Here is an 18496-nt window from a genome sequence, read left to right on the forward strand (position 1 = left end):
CACAGGTACATTTTGCCCAAACTGTGCATTTTAGTCATTATGTGGCTCATTTCAGCACAATGGTCAAAGTGGGCTATTATTACAGTTGTATATTGTTATACTACCAAGATATAATCAATTGTATTTGATGTAATATAATGAAATAATCCTCCATGAGAAAGACAAACTGTCAGTCATCAACTGGGAGAAAAGGATTCATGTTAGTGTAAATTTGGGATGCTGTTGATTACCATTATATACCATGATACAGCAGCAACCAGGTAATCTCTCAAAACTGTAGGATGATTAACTTCTATTCAGGGTAAAAATGAGAAATGCAAATTGTTTGTTACACTTACTTTGCCAAGCTTCATGTAATACAAAATAAATCCAGCATCGAGGTTTTATGAGCTACACAATTACCAAAAAATATGTTATGTTAGAAACATGCGCGCTGTCAACCCTACAACATTGCGAATAGCGTGTTTTCAGAATCAGAAACATTGTGAAAACTGTTGGTTGTATGTCTGTTGTGTCCTTTGTCTATTGCTATAAGTTCATGTTTCTAACCTGTGAATGAATTAATTCATGCCGATTTCCAGTTATCAGTTAGCCTGTGAAATATTATCAGTATATAACAAAAATACAGTACAGTCTGATGGCAATTAATTTAAGTCAAGAATACAGGCATTTGAATTCAAGCGCCGGAAGAAAAGAGGGTGGACCTTTCTGTTTTCATACCTCACTTTCGAAACGTAATTTCTTGGAAGTCTTTTGAGATGGTCCTAGGTTTCGATCTCGCTCTTCCCTCTTCATTTACTCCCTCTGCTAAACTGAGTTTGTCCCACCTTGATTCGGTAATCATAGATTGTCATGTTCTTTTGACCAATCATGAATGCTTAACAGTATTGTCCGGAAGGCCCAATCGTACCCCAATGGGACCAATCAGCTTCTGGAAATGTTTTAAGGCAGAAACTGGACTTCCGTATTTCATCCATTTCGGCTCATTGGATCCAAATAAAACAGCAATAAGAAACAAAATGGTGCGTTGAAGGGTTGGTCAAAGAGAAATCGGGAGGGGACATTTAGCGAACAAAGTGCGTGTTCTTTTAATGAACTCGGGGGGAGGTGAACAGAATTGTTTCAAATGTCTGCTCCTATGAATAGGAAGCGAAGTTTGTCTCTGTTTATGGTTTTATGAGATACACAATTACCAACAAATATTTTCTGTTAAAAACGTACGAGCTGTCAATCCTACAACATTGCGAATAGCGCGTCAACGATAATCAGAAACATTTACTGCAGTAACGTAACAGGTGAGTGACAACTGGCTAACGTTAACTAACTAACTAAATGTAGCCTTCTCAATGTCACGTACACCGCTGAACATTAACGTATTTTTTTATATAATTTGCTGAGCATAAATCAGTCCGAATGGTAACTATTAACTAGCTAACGTTAGTTGGGTTACAACGTATGTCTATGACGTACATTTATTATTGTAAAAACGGCTAGCTGGAGTTCGTCTGAGCGGTTGGTTGGATATCTTAATGTTGATTAAATAGCTAATGCACTTAATGCGGATTGGTTTTGGTTCTGTCCACTAGTGCTGTCCGGTTAGAACATGATGTTGACGGCCATCACTGTAACATTATTCTTGCTAGTCACCACCACACCGACACATCTGTTCCACACGGGCTCTTAGATGATATGTTTGTGCAACTGTGTGGTGGTGACCAATAGATAGTAAAACTCTGGATATTATGGACACATCTGCCTTGTTTTTTTTCCTGTAGCGAGTCAGAACCTAGCCGTTTTTACAATGATAGTTTTGTTTACGTTTTCCAGAATGTCATGTGGGTGGCTTTTTACTTTGAAACATACTTTCCAACCGCAGAAACGGATTCTTGAGGCATAGCCTATACTTGGTGTAGGAAAATATTAATTTAAGTATTCAAAGGGTACTTTCTCTCAGGCCATGAGTGAGTTTCAGACATATACATGTTACATGTAGTCTTGTGGTCAGACCACTGGCAGCAGTGCAAAGAATATAATGTCCCTAGATGTAAGTAAACAAACCTCACCTCTTATTGTGTACTCTGTCTGTATGGCTGTTATTACTGATTATATGCATACGTGTGCGTTGGCTGTTGTCTCCAGCCAGGCATGGCCCAGTGGGAGAAGCTGAGGCAGTTGGATTCTGTGTACCTGACACAGGTGGATGAGCTGTATGATGGGGATGCCTTCCCCATGGATGTACGCCACTACCTGGCACACTGGATAGAGGGTCAAGACTGGTGAGGCAGTCCACTCATCCTGCACTATTTCTTGTTTCAGCCACTAACAAAAACTGAAAGGGTCTGGGTGACTATGCACTGATTTAGGGATGTCTGAAGGACCACAGGGATGTTCATGTAGAACAAACCCAAAGAATGTCAGGGAAAAGGGGTGAATGAAGCTCTATTATGTAGTTCCTAAACCAGTTTCCTTGTGTTTCCGTCCTTAGGGATCGTGCAGCCCGGGACCATGATGTTGCCATGGTGCTGTTCCAGGTGTTATTAGAGAACCTGGATATCCAGCACAGCCGCTTCGTCCAGGGGGGAGAGTCCTTCCTGCTGCAGCACAACATACGCCGTTTCAAACACAGCTTCCAGGTGTGGCTCTCTATGGGGTGTCTCTGATAAATATACTGAACATAAATATAAACCAACAATTTCAAAGATATTGGTGAGTTAGTTCATATTAGGAAATCAGACAATTGAAAAATTCATTAGGCCCTAATCTATGGATTTCACATGACTGGGAATACAGATAGCTGGGGGAAAAAAGGTAGGAGTGTGGATCAGAAAACCAGTCAGTATCTGGTGTGACACATCTCTTTCGCATAGAGTTGATCAGGATTTTGTTTGTGGCCTGTGGAATGTTCAATGGCTATTAGAAGTTGCTGGATATTGGTGGGAACTGGAACATGCTGTTGTACATGTGCATCCCAAACATGCTCAATGGGTGACATGTCTGGTGAGTATGCAGACAATGGAAAAACTGGGACATTTTCAGCTTCCAGATATTGTATACAGATCGTGTTCGTTGTCCGTAGCTTATGCCTGCCCATACCATAACCCCACCGCCACCATGGGACAACCTGTTCACAACGTTGACATCAGCAAACTGCTCGCCCACATGACACCATACATGTGGTCTGCACTTGTGAGGCTGGTTGGACGTACTGCCAAATTCTCTAAATGGAAGTTGGAGGCGGCTTATGGTAGAGAAATTAACATTAAAGTTTCTGGCAACAGCTCAGGTGGACATTCGTGCAGTCAGCATGCCAATTGCATGCTCCCTCAACTTGAGACACCTGTGGCATTGCATTGTTTAACAAAACTGCACATTTGAGTGGCCTTTTATTGTCCCCAGCACAAGATGCACCTGTGTAATGATCATGCTGTTTAATCAGCTTCTTAATATGCCACACCTGTCAGGTGGATGGATTATCTTGGCAAAGGAGAAATACTCATTAACAAGGATTAAAACATGCGTGTGTGTGTAACATTTCTAGGATATTTTATTTCAGCTCATGAAACATGGGACCAGCACTTTACATGTTGTTTATATTTTTGTTCAGTGTAGATAGAACCTTCTAGAACAGTAGTCAACTGGGTCTTGGAGCTACTGAGTTTGCAGCCCTTGACGGTCTTGATGAAGTACTACAACTCTAGTAAAACTACTCTTCACCCCCTCTCTTCCTCCAGAGGTACCAAGAGGAGCCTTACAATCTGGCCAACATCATCCAGTGGTTTCTGGAAAAAGAGAAGGAGATCCTGCAGAACGCTGAACTGGCTGAGCAGGTTAGACAAACACAGAGCCTTTAAGAACCGAAAGTATTCAGACCCCTTGACTTTTTCCACATTTTGTTAGGTTACAGCCTTATTCTGAAATTGATGAAATTGTTTTTTCCCCTCAATCTACACACAATACCCCATAATGACTAAGCAAAAACAGGTTTAGAATTTTTTTGTTCATTTATGAAAAAAATATATATCCCATTTATGTAAGTATTCAGACCTTTTACTCAGTACTTTGTTGAAGCACCTTTTGGCAGCGACTACAGCATTGAGTCTTCTTGGGTATGATGCTACAAACTTTGCACATCTGTATTTGGGGAGTTTCTCCCATTCTTCTCTGCAGATCTTCTCAAGCTCTCTCAGGTTGAATGGGGAGTGTTGCTGCACACCTATTTTCAGGTCTCTCCAGATGTTCCATCAGCCACTCTACCATGAAGGCCTGATTGGTGGAGTGCTGCAGAGATGGTTGTCATTCTGGAAGGTTCTCAAGATCGGTCAGATTGACCATCGCGTTCTTGGTCACCTCCCTGACCAAGGTCCTTCTCCCCCGATTGCTCAGTTTGGCCGGGCGGCCAACTGAAGGAAGAGTCTTGGTGGTTCCAAACTTCTTCCATTTAAGAATGATGGAGGTCACTGTGTTCTTGGGAACCTTCAATGCTGCAGAAATGTTTTGGTACCCTTCCCCAGATCTGTGCCTTGACATAGTCCTGTCTCAGAACTCTATGGACAATTCCTTCGACCTCACGGCTTGGTTTTTGCTCTGACATGCACTGTCAACTGTGGGACCATAGACAGGTGTGTGCCTTTCCAAATCATGTCCAATCAACTGAATTTATCACAGATGGACTCCAATCAACTTGTAGAAACATCTCAAGGATGATCGATGGAAACCAAGATGCACCTGAGCTCGGTTTCTAAAATAGTACTAAAATAAGGTATTTCTGTTTTTAATTTTGTATAAATTTGCAAACATTTGTCATTGTGGGGTATTGTGTGTAGATTGAGGATTTTTTTTAATTTAATACAGCATTATTCTAAAATGGAACGTAACAAAATGTGGAAAAAGTAAAAGGTTCTGAATACTTTCCGAAGGCACTGTGTATTATAAAAGGGCATTTAAGAGTAGGGTGCGGGATTGGGCTATCCTGTATACCTACTCTCTGACCCTTAGGAGGCGATACATCTCATTTGAAAGACTTTAGGGTCATCAATACTGTGTTTCTTCATCCTCTTCCTCTCAGGTCCAGCTGCTGCAGGTCCAGCAGAACCCCATGGAGACAGACAGCCAGCGGAACATTGAGCGCAAGATGGCAGACGTTAAGAATAAAGTTCAGGTGAGCGTCTCCGTGAGTCTAAAGGTTGCAATGCCTACAATGATATGAGAATCCTATGGGGGGCGGGCTCTCTAATGTTGCTGCCAAACTTTTCATTATGATAACCTAATGTCACTTTAATGTCACTGTAGTAATGTTTACATACTGTTTTACTCATCTCATATGTATATACTGTATTTTAGTTAATGCCACACCGACATTGCTCAATCTAATATATTTCTTAATTCCATTCTTTTACTTTTATATTTGTGTGTATTGTTATATATTATTGCACTGTTGGAGCTAGGAACACAAGCATTTCGCTACACCCGCAATAACATCTGCTAAATATGTGTATGTGACCAATAAGATTAGATTTACAGACCACCATTGACAGTTTTGACAGTTTGTCTGTTTTTTTGTTGTTGTAAATGCAGTGCATGGAACACACAGTGAAATGTCTGGAGGAACAACAAGATGAGTTTGATTTTAAATACCAGACTCATAACATGGAAGGTGAGCTCATCCTTTGTATTTGTGATAATCGATTCAGCAGAGGATAGAGACTGAGGGATATGATACTGTATATATTTTCCTAAAGCCCACATGGCTATGAAGAGTCCATTTTCTTTTGTCATGGATGTGAGTTATGAAGTGACGCGTTCTATCCGGTGACATCTGTGACCTCATTCTATTGTAGTTGATTTGTTGACTTGACGATGACTCAGGCTCTTGTGCATAGGCACCACCAATGAGGCGGAGAAGACTGAACAGATGAAGGTGCTGCAGGCTCTACTCAACAGACTGGATGCCTCCAGGAAGGTACCACCCACAACCCTCTAGTCTACATCACCTTAAACAATTTACGCCTTAGACATTCACCTAATAATAAATTAGGACATTATGAAGTATATTATTCATATAACATGTATTTCCTCTGGTTCTCCCCCCTCTCTCTTCCCTTCGTTGTCTCCGCTGTAGAGCATGTTGTCCGGTATGAGTGTGCTGCTGGACGTTGCGGAGGATCTGCTGTGTGTGCTTGTGAGGGAAGAGCTAGTGCAGTGGCAAAGGAGGCAGCAGAAGGCCTGTATTGGAGCCCCAGACAGCACCTGCCTGGACCAGTTGGAGAAGTGGTACAGTTCACCTCTGTAGATCTACCTGACCTAAACGATCTCTAACTGCTGTCTGCTGTAACTCTGAGCGTTCAGTACATCTGCCCTGGCTTGCTGAAGGAGGGACTACAAAGCCTTTCTTAGAAAGAGCCTGCGGTGGTAGACCATGTTCATTCTGTTGTTTGACCTCTGACCCCTCTGTGTGATCTCCTGTATGACCTCTATTCGGCCCCTGTCTGACCTCTCTCTAGGTTTACAACGGAGGCGGAGTGTCTGTTCCAGGTGCGTAAGTTCCTTAAGAAGCTGGAGGAGCTGATGGGGAAGGTGACCTATGAGCACGACCCTGTGAAGAAGCAGAAACCAGCGCTGCAGAAGAGGGTGGACAGCCTCCTCACCAGCCTGCTCAAAAGGTTTTACATCATTTACAATACACAATCACACTGGCTCATAAACAATTCTGATAAACAAAGTTTACACACTAACATAGTAAATCCTCAAACAGTACAAATAATAATACACAAGCACACTAATGATTTGTTCAGCTCCCATTTTCTTACTATTGTTCACAGAAGGTATTTTGTGTTTTCAGCGCCTTTGTGGTGGAGACTCAGCCCTCTATGCCCCAAGGGAAAGGCCCCTTGGTCCTGCGTACCAATGTCCAGTTCTCAGTCAAGACCAGGTGAGTACTTCAGACCCTTTCCTAGTTATGACAGCTGTTAAATAACCAGCCCGTCACTGAATTGAATGTCATAGTGAATGTGACATCCATTTATACAATTCCATGCGTGTTTCTTCTAGATTCCTCGTCAAATTTCCTGAGCTGAACCATGCCATGAAAGTGAACGTGTCTATGGACAGGTGAGATGGGACCTTTTGGAAAATCAAATCAGTTGTTCTTTACATATTAGATGCCTGCCTGACGTAGTGCTCTCGTTGCTTTAGTCAGACATCTAGATAGTCACTAGATTTATTGATCATTGCTTTGCTTATGAGCTAGATGACTTTAGAACATTGGCAGAAAATGATATGAGTGAATTAAGTGATCCCTATTGGCCATTATACTGAACTGGATGTTCCTCTCCCCTTCTCTCATCTCTAGGGAGGCTCCTTTGGTCAAAGGGTAAGATGTGACATTCGGGACTAGATTTGTGCCAAATTTGCAATGTAAAACTATGACAACGAATGTAAAGAAATCTAATGTGTCTCAACAAATCCATGTAAACCACTTTTATCCATTTACTCGGTCACTCCATGTTCTCTTGGCCTGTAGGTACCGTCGGTTCAATGTCTTGGGGACCAACAGTAAGGCCCTGAACATGGCTGAGAGTATGAGTGGAGGCATGGTGGCAGACTTCAGACATCTGGTGAGTCAGTAGGACAGACAGGCTTTTGTTGGCGGAGAGATATGGATTGGTACTCAGTTACACAACGCTGTGTGGAAATTAACCATGAAACTGTATGCAGTTGACTTGCTTAAAGGTAGAGTCAGTGATGCACAAGGTAAACTGTAATATTGGGGCAATTTCCGCAACAACTAAGAGCATTGAAGCCCGAGGCTGTACTTCTCCAGTGTTTCCGCTTCCGCAGCTATCACGTTGTAGCTATCGAAGCGCACCTGCGCAGATACTGTCAGTGCATCACTTTCATCTGTAACATCTGCGGTGTTGCTCATGGCAACATCATATAGCTGAGTCTCAGTTTAAAAGGTTTTGATGAATCAATTATGATATCAATTAGCTGATGGATTATGCAATTTTGTCATCACAATTGCTAATAGCAGAGATGGACTAACCAAAGCAGATTTAATTGGTATTTGCAGACACTGAAGGAGCAAAAATCTGGAGGAGGTGGCAAGGGGATCCATGACGTGAGTTTACATCATGCTTCAACATATCCACTTTAATACTCAAAGCATTAGGAACAACTACTTCAGCCATGCTGTAGTAGTTGAGCAGCAGGTGTGTTTGATCCTGGATGTGTTGGTGGTGAACCTCTCTGTGCCGACAGCTCTCTCTCAGCGTCACAGAGGAGCTGCACATCATCAACTTTAACACTGAGTTTCTTCTGCACGACATGTCCGTCTCCTTAGAGGTGGGTCTTCCTGTCATTCCCTGTGCCTTCATTAGCTATCAGCCCCATATGTTGTGACACAGTAAGGGTGGTCTGGTCTAACTTGCATTGGTTTCCCTGGATGATTATCTGCTAAAAACAGTCTAAATGTAATAAGGTCCATGCTACAGTAGTCGGTCATACGAATGCATATTCCTTTGTCCACTGCATCCCACCCCAGACGTCCTCTCTCCCTGTGGTCATCATCTCCAACTCCAGCCAGCAGCAGAGTGCCTGGGCTTCCATCCTCTGGTTCAACATGCTTTGCCTTGAGCCAAAGGTGAGAGGTCACCAATACAGGTCCCCTAGCTTTTGATCAGATGTCTTGTTCAAATAACTACTTAGCCAACTCTTTAAAAATATATATTTTTTATACATTTGTGTGTTTTAATAATTGTTAAGAATGTGTTTCTGCAGAACCTTCTGTTCTTTGCCAACTGTCCCGCGGCTACGTGGCCCCAACTAGGGGAGATGTTGAGCTGGCAGTTCCTCTCCTCCACCACGCGGGGTCTGGAAGCTAACCAGCTGGACATGATCGCACACAAACTCTTTGGTACGTCTATACCTAGGATTGAGATGGGTAGTAGTGTTCATTGTCTGGTATGTTTACAGTGCTACATTACTTTCAGGTCTAGAGATGTCAGTGAAGTAGGTTTAGCAAATTATTGTTTTCTGCCCCATCAGGAAAGCAGCAAAGTTACGACGCCTGCAAAATCTCATGGACTAAGTTCAGCAAGGTGATTATCTTGTCACTTGTTAGCTTTCTGCATGATGCTGACAGTGGAAATTCTAATGTCAGTCTAAGCTGTGCCAACCTCAATCATCCCTGTGTTGCAGGAAAATGTTCCTAACACCAACTTCACTTTTTGTGTGTGGTTCGATGGTATCCTTTTTATGGTGAAGACTCACTTAGAGAACCTGTGGAAAGATGGGTATGTCTGAGGAGAAAAAATGACCTATTATAGTTTAAGGCTCTGAGATAGGCTGGCCCGTTATTTCACAAAATCATTCTTTGAGAAATTGTTTATGGATGTCCTTTGATTAATAACTTAAAGGTCTGGTTTGTTTTCTCTATGCTTTTCTACTCTGCAGTTCTATCATGGGTTTTGTGAGTAAAGGCAAAGAGAAGACCCTCCTGAAGAAGAAACGGAGGGGTACATTCCTCCTGCGCTTCAGTGAGAGCATCAGAGATGGAGGCATCACCTTCTCCTGGGTGGACTACTCCCCCACCGGTGAGACGACAGGATCATATGGAATGGGACAGAGACCTAACAAGAAGCTGGGAAATTATTTTTGCAAGATTTCTACGTCACATTTAGGATGTCTTGTACTACACACAGTGACGCCTTGATTGATTGACGTTAGTGCTTCCAATGAGGGTGAATTTCTCCTATCTGTCCCCCTATATTACCCTCCCTGCCCCTTTTCCACACATTCGCCACTACCTTATCTAATCTATTATCCTTGTCATTGTCCTCCCTCTCCAGGTGAGCCTGATGTGCGCTCGGTGCAGCCCTTCACCAAAGTGGACCTTTGCCAGATTCCCTTCCATGAGATCATCAGAAACTTCCAGATTCTGGAGGAGGAGAACGTCCCAGAAAACCCCCTCCTCTTCCTCTACCCTGACACGCCCAAAGTGGAGGCCTTCGGGAAGTACTACACAGAGAAGAGTGGAGGTGACTATACCAGAAGGATCTTGTCCTGCAATGAAAGTTTGGATTCTGGATGCATTTTATAGTTTGTTTAGTTGATTGCTATTAATCTAAATAATTTACCTTTGTCTTTTCAGCGGATAGTCAATTCTTTAAGTACATCAGAACTAAGTTGGTTTTCGTATCTAAAGAGTGAGTATTTTTGAGTTGGTCTTTTTAACATTTAATTTATCCAGCCTTAACGTGGATTGTAAGTCACCTGAAAATCCCTACATGAGCCTCCCTTATTTTCACTCTACCTGTGCTTTCCGAATACAGGCCATTTTGTAAATGAAAGCTCGTTATATGAATAATACTCTGGCTCCATCAAAATTGTAGTGTAATCCCAGTCTCTCATTGGTCACCTCAGGAACTGGTTGTGTGTAATGGCTATTTATCATTGGTTACTGTAGGAACACACTGGAGGCTAAGTCGCTTATGTATTCTGACACTGTGGAAGGCGAGGGCTCAGGGCCAATGAACCCAAGATATGGTCTGGGTGGAGAGGCCGTCGGTGAGTCGCCAAGCCTCCCAGTAAACCACCAATCAACCAAATCCCTTTAAGTGTCGTCTGACCCTTTTTCTCATCAGAAGTCCTGCTCCTAAACACATTAGCATGCTTTTGAGCTTTATCTGCCCTCCTTAAGTTTCTGTCTTTAGCCGATCATTTCAAAGTAGGGGTCCTTAAGACTCCCTACTGACTGCTAAACCATAGAAGGGAGGGCACCTCAATCAGCTGGGTTTCGTTTGGTTTACTGTTTTCCTTAACCCCCCCCATTGTCTCATTGTTCTGCATGTGCCATTCTCTGTAGAGAATGTTAGCTAGTGAGTGGGGTAGGTGATTTACAGACTCTGTTTACACCTTTCTCTTCCTCTGTTCGCCATACCAGTCCCTCCAGCATTCCGTGATTCTGCAATCGCAATTTCTTTAGAAAAATCTACAATTCCCTGCCTATTATGTGAGTGCTTACAAATTTGAACAATCACTGCACTATTTCAGCATAAAACCAGTCAAATCATCAAAATATTGTTGCATAAAACTGACCATCACCGCAGCACAAAAAGAGGGCTTGCAATTTCACCCAATCGGCGCACATTTACCGCATTTTCGCATATTGCCATGCAAAATGTCAGAATTGCCGCAGCAAACTCGAGCATTTTTCCGTGCAAATACCACAGAAAAAACTGAAATCCTGGAGGGACTACAATACTGCACCATATGCTCCAAAGATGCATCTTCATGTCCTGTGGACTGTATGTTTTAACTAACCACAACTGGCTGTTTTGTATCACTAATAATGATATTCCATTCTGTGTTTTTCACCTAATACATGTCTGCTTCCTCAGTGCGTGGCAGAATGCTGTTTTCCAAATTAAACCGTTGAGTCTCGATTGTAACTAGAATAAATAACTGATTTTAAATTCCTTACAACAGAGCCCTCCACTTTCCTTCCGCTGCCCCCGAGTCCTGACCCCATGTTCCCTGATGCCATGGTAAATCCCGATGAGGACCTGAATCCCACCTTCCAGGAGTTCCTCGATGACCAAAGCATATATGATTGCGGTGACTTCCTGTCTGACGACACAACCTTCCTTGAGGGGGCTCTACCCGGACTCCCCTTCACCGCCCTTCTGCAGCCCTGCGAATGACCGCTCTCGCAGCATTCACAACAATACACAATGTCTAACCAAACTATAGGACTTGCTACTGTGGAAGCACTTACCCATAACTCAAAGACAACGTCCATCCATATTTAACCAAACTCTGAGGATGCACATTAGACCATAACTTGGTTACATAGTACATTCTATAGTCTACAAATATAGGCTACTACTCTCACCCTGCATATATAACATTAGAAATGCTGCGTGGACCATCTGTTGAGCCCATCAGGTATAGCATAATAAAACATTATGTGGAAATATATATATATATATATATATATTACATTAAGAGATCTAGTAAGACTTTTTGCACTGTTGTGACATTACTGATTTCTGACAAGGAAAAAATATGTGAATCCCATTTTTATATTTGCAATGCCTTCACACAACTGTCGCTTTAAAAAAAATAAGCTCATTTAGTGTTTGAAAAGGTAGTGAAACTTTTGCACTTCTTCCTCTCTTCTCTGTTTTGTCTTTTAATAATCTCAATGTTTTTTTGTCCAAATGCCATATTTGACACTGGACAAAAGGTCTGTTTGATCAAAAACAACTAAAAACTGAGACAATGCATGTCTGCTTACTAAGTAGAAAAGCCCAAAAGCATTGTATTATACATTGTTATGAGGAAAATACTGCTTGTGAGAAAATGTGACTTTATATTACATGGTACATTACTTGTGTCCGACAGGGTTAAGAATTCTATTATGCGTGACTGAGAGACATCAACTGCATCCAACCCCAGGATGGTATGGAGGGACACATTTTAACGCGCTACTCCGAAGAGCTGGAGAAGATTAGTGACTGAGTGAGATCCAAGTCTTGGGTCCAGTCGGATTTGTTTTAGGCCATTTCAGACTGTGCCACATGAATCATCATTTTTATGGTTTCTGATTGCTTTTAGAGTGTAGCATTTCTGCTGACCACTCTACCTGATTTATGATATAGGGATAAGTCAATCTATCCGCTGTGGGTGTACAGTGTTGTAGGGCACAGTATGGGCTGCAGAATGGGATCATTAATGAGTGACTTGGTATGTACCACTATTTACAGGTCAGGGAATTATCTTGAAGTGAAATAACCACAGAAAGCCTGTTGATATTTTGTACAAGCTGCAGCAGGGATATTGCAAACTTTACTCTGTTCGTTCAGGATTCACAACTGAATACAGCGAGGAAAGTTTAACATGTATTGGGAATTGCATCTATCATTTGTATTTCTTGTTTTACAGAATAGTCTGCAGATAATGACAAATGGGTTAAAATAAACTGATATTGAGATGTGACCCAACCTGGCTATACTTTTTTTTTCTTCCAACAAATCTCCTTGAGTTTGGTATCAGTCTGTTCAGTAGTCACGGTGACAAATATATATTGCGATAGTAACCATAATAGTAGGCTAGGATGAGACAAGCTGCCGAAGGAGAAACCAATCTGTTTTTTTATACAGTACATTGCTCTGTGTTAGAGAATCTCACAAACATTGTAATTCAGTAATACTCATAGAATATGACATCCTGCCACATCTATACTAATGACTGCATGGTGTGCTATGATAAAAAATATATATATATTCTGAACTACCAGGAAGTGGAGACCTATTTAATCATATCATTGAAGACATAATGACTTGCAACATCCCTTTAGGACATGCATTTTGGAACTTGAAAAAAGGGACTTTGAAAAGTTCTGATTTAGGGTGGGCAGAATTTTCCCATGTGTAAAAGGGGAATGTCCTATGTGTCCAGTGAAAGAAAGGTACTAGAAGTAATGAAAGTACAGATTTGTTTTATTATAAACAGACCAAGATACAATGACACAAATAAACAAGATGTAGAGGAGGATGTGGTTCTTTGCATAACTAACACCCCCCCAAGTCTTGATACAGTGATATCTCCCCGTTGGTGGCTTCTGGCTTGCTGATGAAAGAAATAGATGACCTTATGCGTTTTGATCATATTGTATGACTACAGTACATGATAGAGGTGAACTTTGAGCTTTGAAAGCCATTTAATCTATTAGAACTAAGGCCTTACAGTAAGTGTACGTTGGTGTTTGTAACTGAAAAAAAAGAAGCCTTGTGAGCATAATCTTAGCCTAAAATCGTTGAACCCTTTCCAGAAGAAATCACAGAATGGCTGAATTTGCCCTTGCAAGCTGATAGTAAATGTGACATTCAGGAAGGAGGAGAGGAATTTATAGAGGAAGTAGCTCCATCAAGACCAATGGGGGGAGAAGAGTGTTTTCCCTATTTGAAGTGCTGTGATAATTACTTTATGGTTGTCTTACCCAGCTTAGTTGAATGCACTATAATGCCGCTTTCAAAATAACTCGGATCTCAGAAATCTCAGACTTGCGTTCAAGACGACTGGGAAAAATATTTTTGAACGGTCATCCAACTCGGAATTCCAAGTCGGGAGCTCGGGCCTCTTTCTAGAGCTCCGACTTCCCGAACTGTCGTCATGATTTGACCTTGTTTTTTTCAGAGTTCCCAGTTGTCTTGAATGCAACATTAATCCCTCTGAATAAGAGCCCCTCCTAAACTACCAAAATGTAAAGGTCAATGTTTCCAGAGGTGTGTGAGGGGTGTGGTGGCCCTGGCCAGTAGGGCCCAGTAGGTCTGTCCAAACTGGCGGTTCAAGACAGTGTAGAGCACAGGGTTATTACAGCTGCTGAGTCAGGCGAGGTTGGCACAGAAAATGTGGAGCAGGGGTCCGGTTCTGCTTATCAGCAATGTTCAGCAGACGAAACACCATACGAAACACTGGAAGATAACTCACCATTGTCCCCTGAAGAGGTGGTGGAGGAGGAGGGGGCAGTGATAGGAGCAGGAGCAGCCAAGTGGAGCGCAGGGCTAAGGGCAGGGGGGGGCTCCTGTCCCCCTGCTAGGTGAGCTGAATGTGAAGTTAAAGCAGACCCCCAGGTGGAGTGGGAGGACTGGGCTTTCCCAGGGTTCCCCTTCACCTCTCCACCCTTGTATTGGGGTAGTTCCCCCTGGCTGTTCAACTCCCAGCTCTGGGTGGTGGCCACCCCACTCCTGACGCCACTGTCCCTCTCCATCCCTGGTTCTGATGAGGTCGGCTTCCTTCGTGAGAAGCATCAGCTGAGTCAGTAGCTGACCGGTGCCCTTGCTGCCACCCTGACCCGCCTGTAGATGAGCAGGAATAAAAGCACCACGCAGCCCAGGCCGATGAAGAAGTAGAAGAAGAGCAGCACGGTGGTGTAAGGGCGCCACCTGGTGCGGTGGAAACTGCAGGTGCACACCTGCAGGGAAGAAACACGTAAATGGGCCAAAGCCGGCCGAAGCTGGCCCGGCCCAGGTGGAGGGCAGGAGGAGGGCAAGGCCCCACCCAAAGAACACCCACTCAAAGACCAGCAGGTAGCGGCTTGCCTTGATCAGACACAGTGTGATGATGGAGACAGAGTTGGAGAGGAAGAAGAGGAGGCCGAAGATGTCGCCCCTCCAGCGGAGGTGTAGGTAGGAGTCAACACAGGCAGGCTGCAGCAGGATGCAGTACAGCAGGTCCGCCAGGCCCAGGTTCACGATCAGCGAGTTGAAACGTGTCCGCAGCCGGCCAGAATGGTCATCACGTTCCCCACCGTCCCAACTATGGTCACAGCCGAACTCCACAGCACGCCAAAGCAGCGGAATGCCTCAAACGAGGAGTGGTGGCAGGAGAAGGAGCCATTCCCCATGTCACCTGTGATGTTCTTCAGCATCCTGGGAGGAGAGTGATAAGATCAACTTTATTGTTCCCCAGGGGGAAGTTGTATTGGAAACACAATGATATAAATTATGTAAAAATACATCACATCATTTACACATACACAGAGAAAGAATGTAAATAGCAGCAGGCTGTTAGATGAGTCGGGGATGTCAGAGAGGGATGCTACAGGTGCAGGTTTCTGGGCTGATCTTCTAGACCATTTCCCCTTTGGCAAAAAAAACTGTCAGCATGTTGAAATCAGTTGGTGAACCATTATTGTTCTCTGTCATATGTTCCATGATGTCATGTTTTAGAACCAACCTAGACTTTGGCGGCTGTTTTTGTTGTTTCTGCAGCTCTGTGTTTCCAGTAAATTAATTTATGTCGTTTGACGTTCTGTTCACATCAGATCACAGACAAAAATACAATTCTTTATTCTTCCTCCTGCCCAATAAGGCATGAAGTAGATATGCTGCAGCACGTCTTTCAAACCAATTCAACATGCATTAAGTGCTCGAAGACTACAAGTATGCTACCTCATTTTCGCAAAGGTGACCAAAAATATCTTTCTACTGTTGCTAACAGAAGCAATACCTTTGAATGAATTATGTGTAAAAAAAAAAAAAAAACATATCTTATATATTTGTATTCTACAAATAGATCAAATTGAGGGGTCAAATGCCCCCTCAGTTTCAATGGACCCTGGTTGCTGTATTATTTGTACTTATACTTGTGGTGTGGTTTTCATATAAGCCCTTTTGGGCTTCCAACCTGTTTTTACCAGGGGTTTTTTCATCGAACACTAGGATTGTACAGCAGACTTAATATTATATTGTGCTGCCTTTGATGGAATAACCATACATTTGCATTCCTTGAAATGAACAGTTTAAACCATAATATAAATGTACATGTCAGACAGTTCTGTTAGATGTCAACTGCTGTACAGTATACTAGAGTACAAGAAAGTACATTTAAATTTATAGTAGATATTTCTCTGTGGTGAATCATTAACTCACATTACAGAAGTTTCTCTGAAACTGAGAGCATTAACTCCCACAAGTAGTGTTCTTAACACAGGAATATTACAATCAAACAGAGTATCACCAGAAATAACACAATAAAACTTGGGTGGTTACTGATCCTGAAGTTTATTTCTCACCTCAGTTCTGAAGTTTGTCATGGAGTCTTTGTCTCTCTGTGCAGTATCTTGTTCTTTGGTTCTTCTATGTGTCGTGGTTGTTCTGTTTCTCTGTCACACAGTCTTTTCGTAGTTTATCTGTCACTCAACTGGTTCCTTCTCTTTTTAAACTCTTGAGCTTCCTCTAATCTTATCATTGGTAAACCCCAGTGACATCATACGTGCTGCATAGCGGTGTGTTTTGTTTCATGACGGATCTGTTACTTAATTCTGATCAGTTCCGAGATTTCACAGCACAGAATCTCCGTGTCAGTTTGCTACTATACATCTCATTTTGTTCAAATTAATTTGGAGTCAAAGCTCACTCTGCCCTGGTCAGACAAAATAACTTAACAATCAGTATACAATAGCATTTCTATGAACATACTGTACAGCATCACCACCCCAGTCATTTTGTAATAATTTATTCATCTACACAATGTTTTTTTTTACAATAAGGAAGCTCTTTTTCTCACATCGATAAAACAGTCTACATTTACAATAATGATTCAATACAGTTCTCCTAAATAACATTTAATATATTTATACACATATCATTTATTTATTTATTGCAATAAACAAGAGTCGTTAGCAGGAGTGCTGTAAGTATTGCTACAATTTCCCAGTCCTTTACCCTTCTTATACTGTATGAGAACCAGTTTGGTGACTTTACAGTGACACCAGGCTCCAACCCAAGCCTGCTCATTTGTATGGGTTAGGGTGAGGTTAGGTACGGAATACAGACACATGAGGCAGAGCAGGACAACAGTCTCCTCTTAAAGTGAAAATATATCATTAATTGCAATACACTGGAGCTAATATTGCATATTATACTACTATACATCACATCACTGCTTGTGATAAGCATATGAGAGAAAAACAGACACAGGTTCATGGTCCTTATTCATTTCCCCTCTGTTAACTGTAACCCCTTTGACATAATTTTTTACTTCAAAACATCTTCCATTACAGTGTCTCTCACTCACTCACGCCACACTCAGCTTGCTGACCTCCAAATATTGGAGGTCAGCAAGCATCCCGGGAATGGAAATCCCACTTCCCTTGTGTTCTCAGTGGAAGAGCCTGCCACCATCAGATCTCTCTAAGGCTTCCCCTGTTGTTCACAGTGTAGAAACAATGAATTTAAGACACACATACCACACTGTGTTGGGTCTGTGCAGTCATCCTAAAGTTTCCAGTAAAGGTTCAGAAATTAGCAGTCTCGTTAAGTCGCTTCCAGTTTGAATGAAAGTGGTCACCATTGAGGCATAATGCCCTTCATCTGTCTCTATCTATATCCAGAATACACACACGCACAATCACAGAAAGACACACACAGACGCAATAATTAGACAACAGCCATACAAATGAATAAGATAAGGGCAGAACCTGGAGGAATGCTCAACCGAACCAATTGACTCCTTGTAACAGTTCCAAATTGGCCAGTCTCTTAACAAGAGGGACTCACATACCTTCGCATACACTACATACACACACAACACAAACACACATACACACGCACACTCACAAAGTTTTACACTCATAATTTGCTGCTGATACTCTGTTCTTTATTTTACTCTTACTATTATATATCCTGATGCCTAGTCACTATAGCCTGCCTTCATGTACATACAGTGCATTCGGAAAGTATTCAGACCCCTTGGCTTTTTCCACATTTTGTTAGGTTACAGGCTTATTCTAAAATGGATTAAATCGTTTTTTTTCTACACACAATACCCCATAATGTCAAAGCAAAAACAGGCTTTTACAGTTGGACTCATCAGACCAGAGAATCTTGTTTCTCATGGTCTGAGAGTCCTTTAGGTTCCTTTTGGAAAACTCCAAGCAGGCTGTCATATGCCTTTTACTGAGGAGTGGCTTCCGTTTGGTGACTCTACCATT

The 18496-nt window shown here is 42.3% G+C and overlaps 1 protein-coding gene and 1 pseudogene across 1 annotated transcript; one reads left to right on the forward strand and one right to left on the reverse strand.

Moving 5' to 3' along the window:
* Positions 1-1114: 1114 nt before the first annotated feature.
* Positions 1115-12996, forward strand: stat2 (signal transducer and activator of transcription 2; the record flags this gene model as incomplete). Its single annotated transcript, NM_001145424.1, is given in 33 exon segments — positions 1115-1295; positions 2140-2276; positions 2486-2633; positions 3732-3827; positions 5066-5121; positions 5123-5129; positions 5131-5142; positions 5145-5152; positions 5155-5158; positions 5878-5900; positions 5902-5915; positions 5918-5944; positions 5946-5959; positions 6119-6148; positions 6150-6158; positions 6161-6270; positions 6501-6659; positions 6839-6928; positions 7048-7107; positions 7349-7369; positions 7520-7613; positions 8069-8116; positions 8257-8340; positions 8540-8638; positions 8776-8911; positions 9043-9095; positions 9196-9290; positions 9451-9590; positions 9846-10034; positions 10148-10202; positions 10463-10563; positions 11485-11613; positions 12403-12996. Coding segments are annotated over 32 exon segments (2352 nt in total), but the record flags the coding sequence as incomplete, so codon positions are not given.
* A 485-nt stretch (positions 12997-13481) lies between these two features.
* LOC106565524 (G-protein coupled receptor 84-like) lies at positions 13482-15427 on the reverse strand (annotated as a pseudogene).
* Positions 15428-18496: the final 3069 nt, after the last annotated feature.

This window comes from Salmo salar, chromosome ssa12, assembly GCF_905237065.1.
Source record: "Salmo salar chromosome ssa12, Ssal_v3.1, whole genome shotgun sequence".
In the NCBI taxonomy this organism is placed as follows: domain Eukaryota; kingdom Metazoa; phylum Chordata; class Actinopteri; order Salmoniformes; family Salmonidae; genus Salmo; species Salmo salar.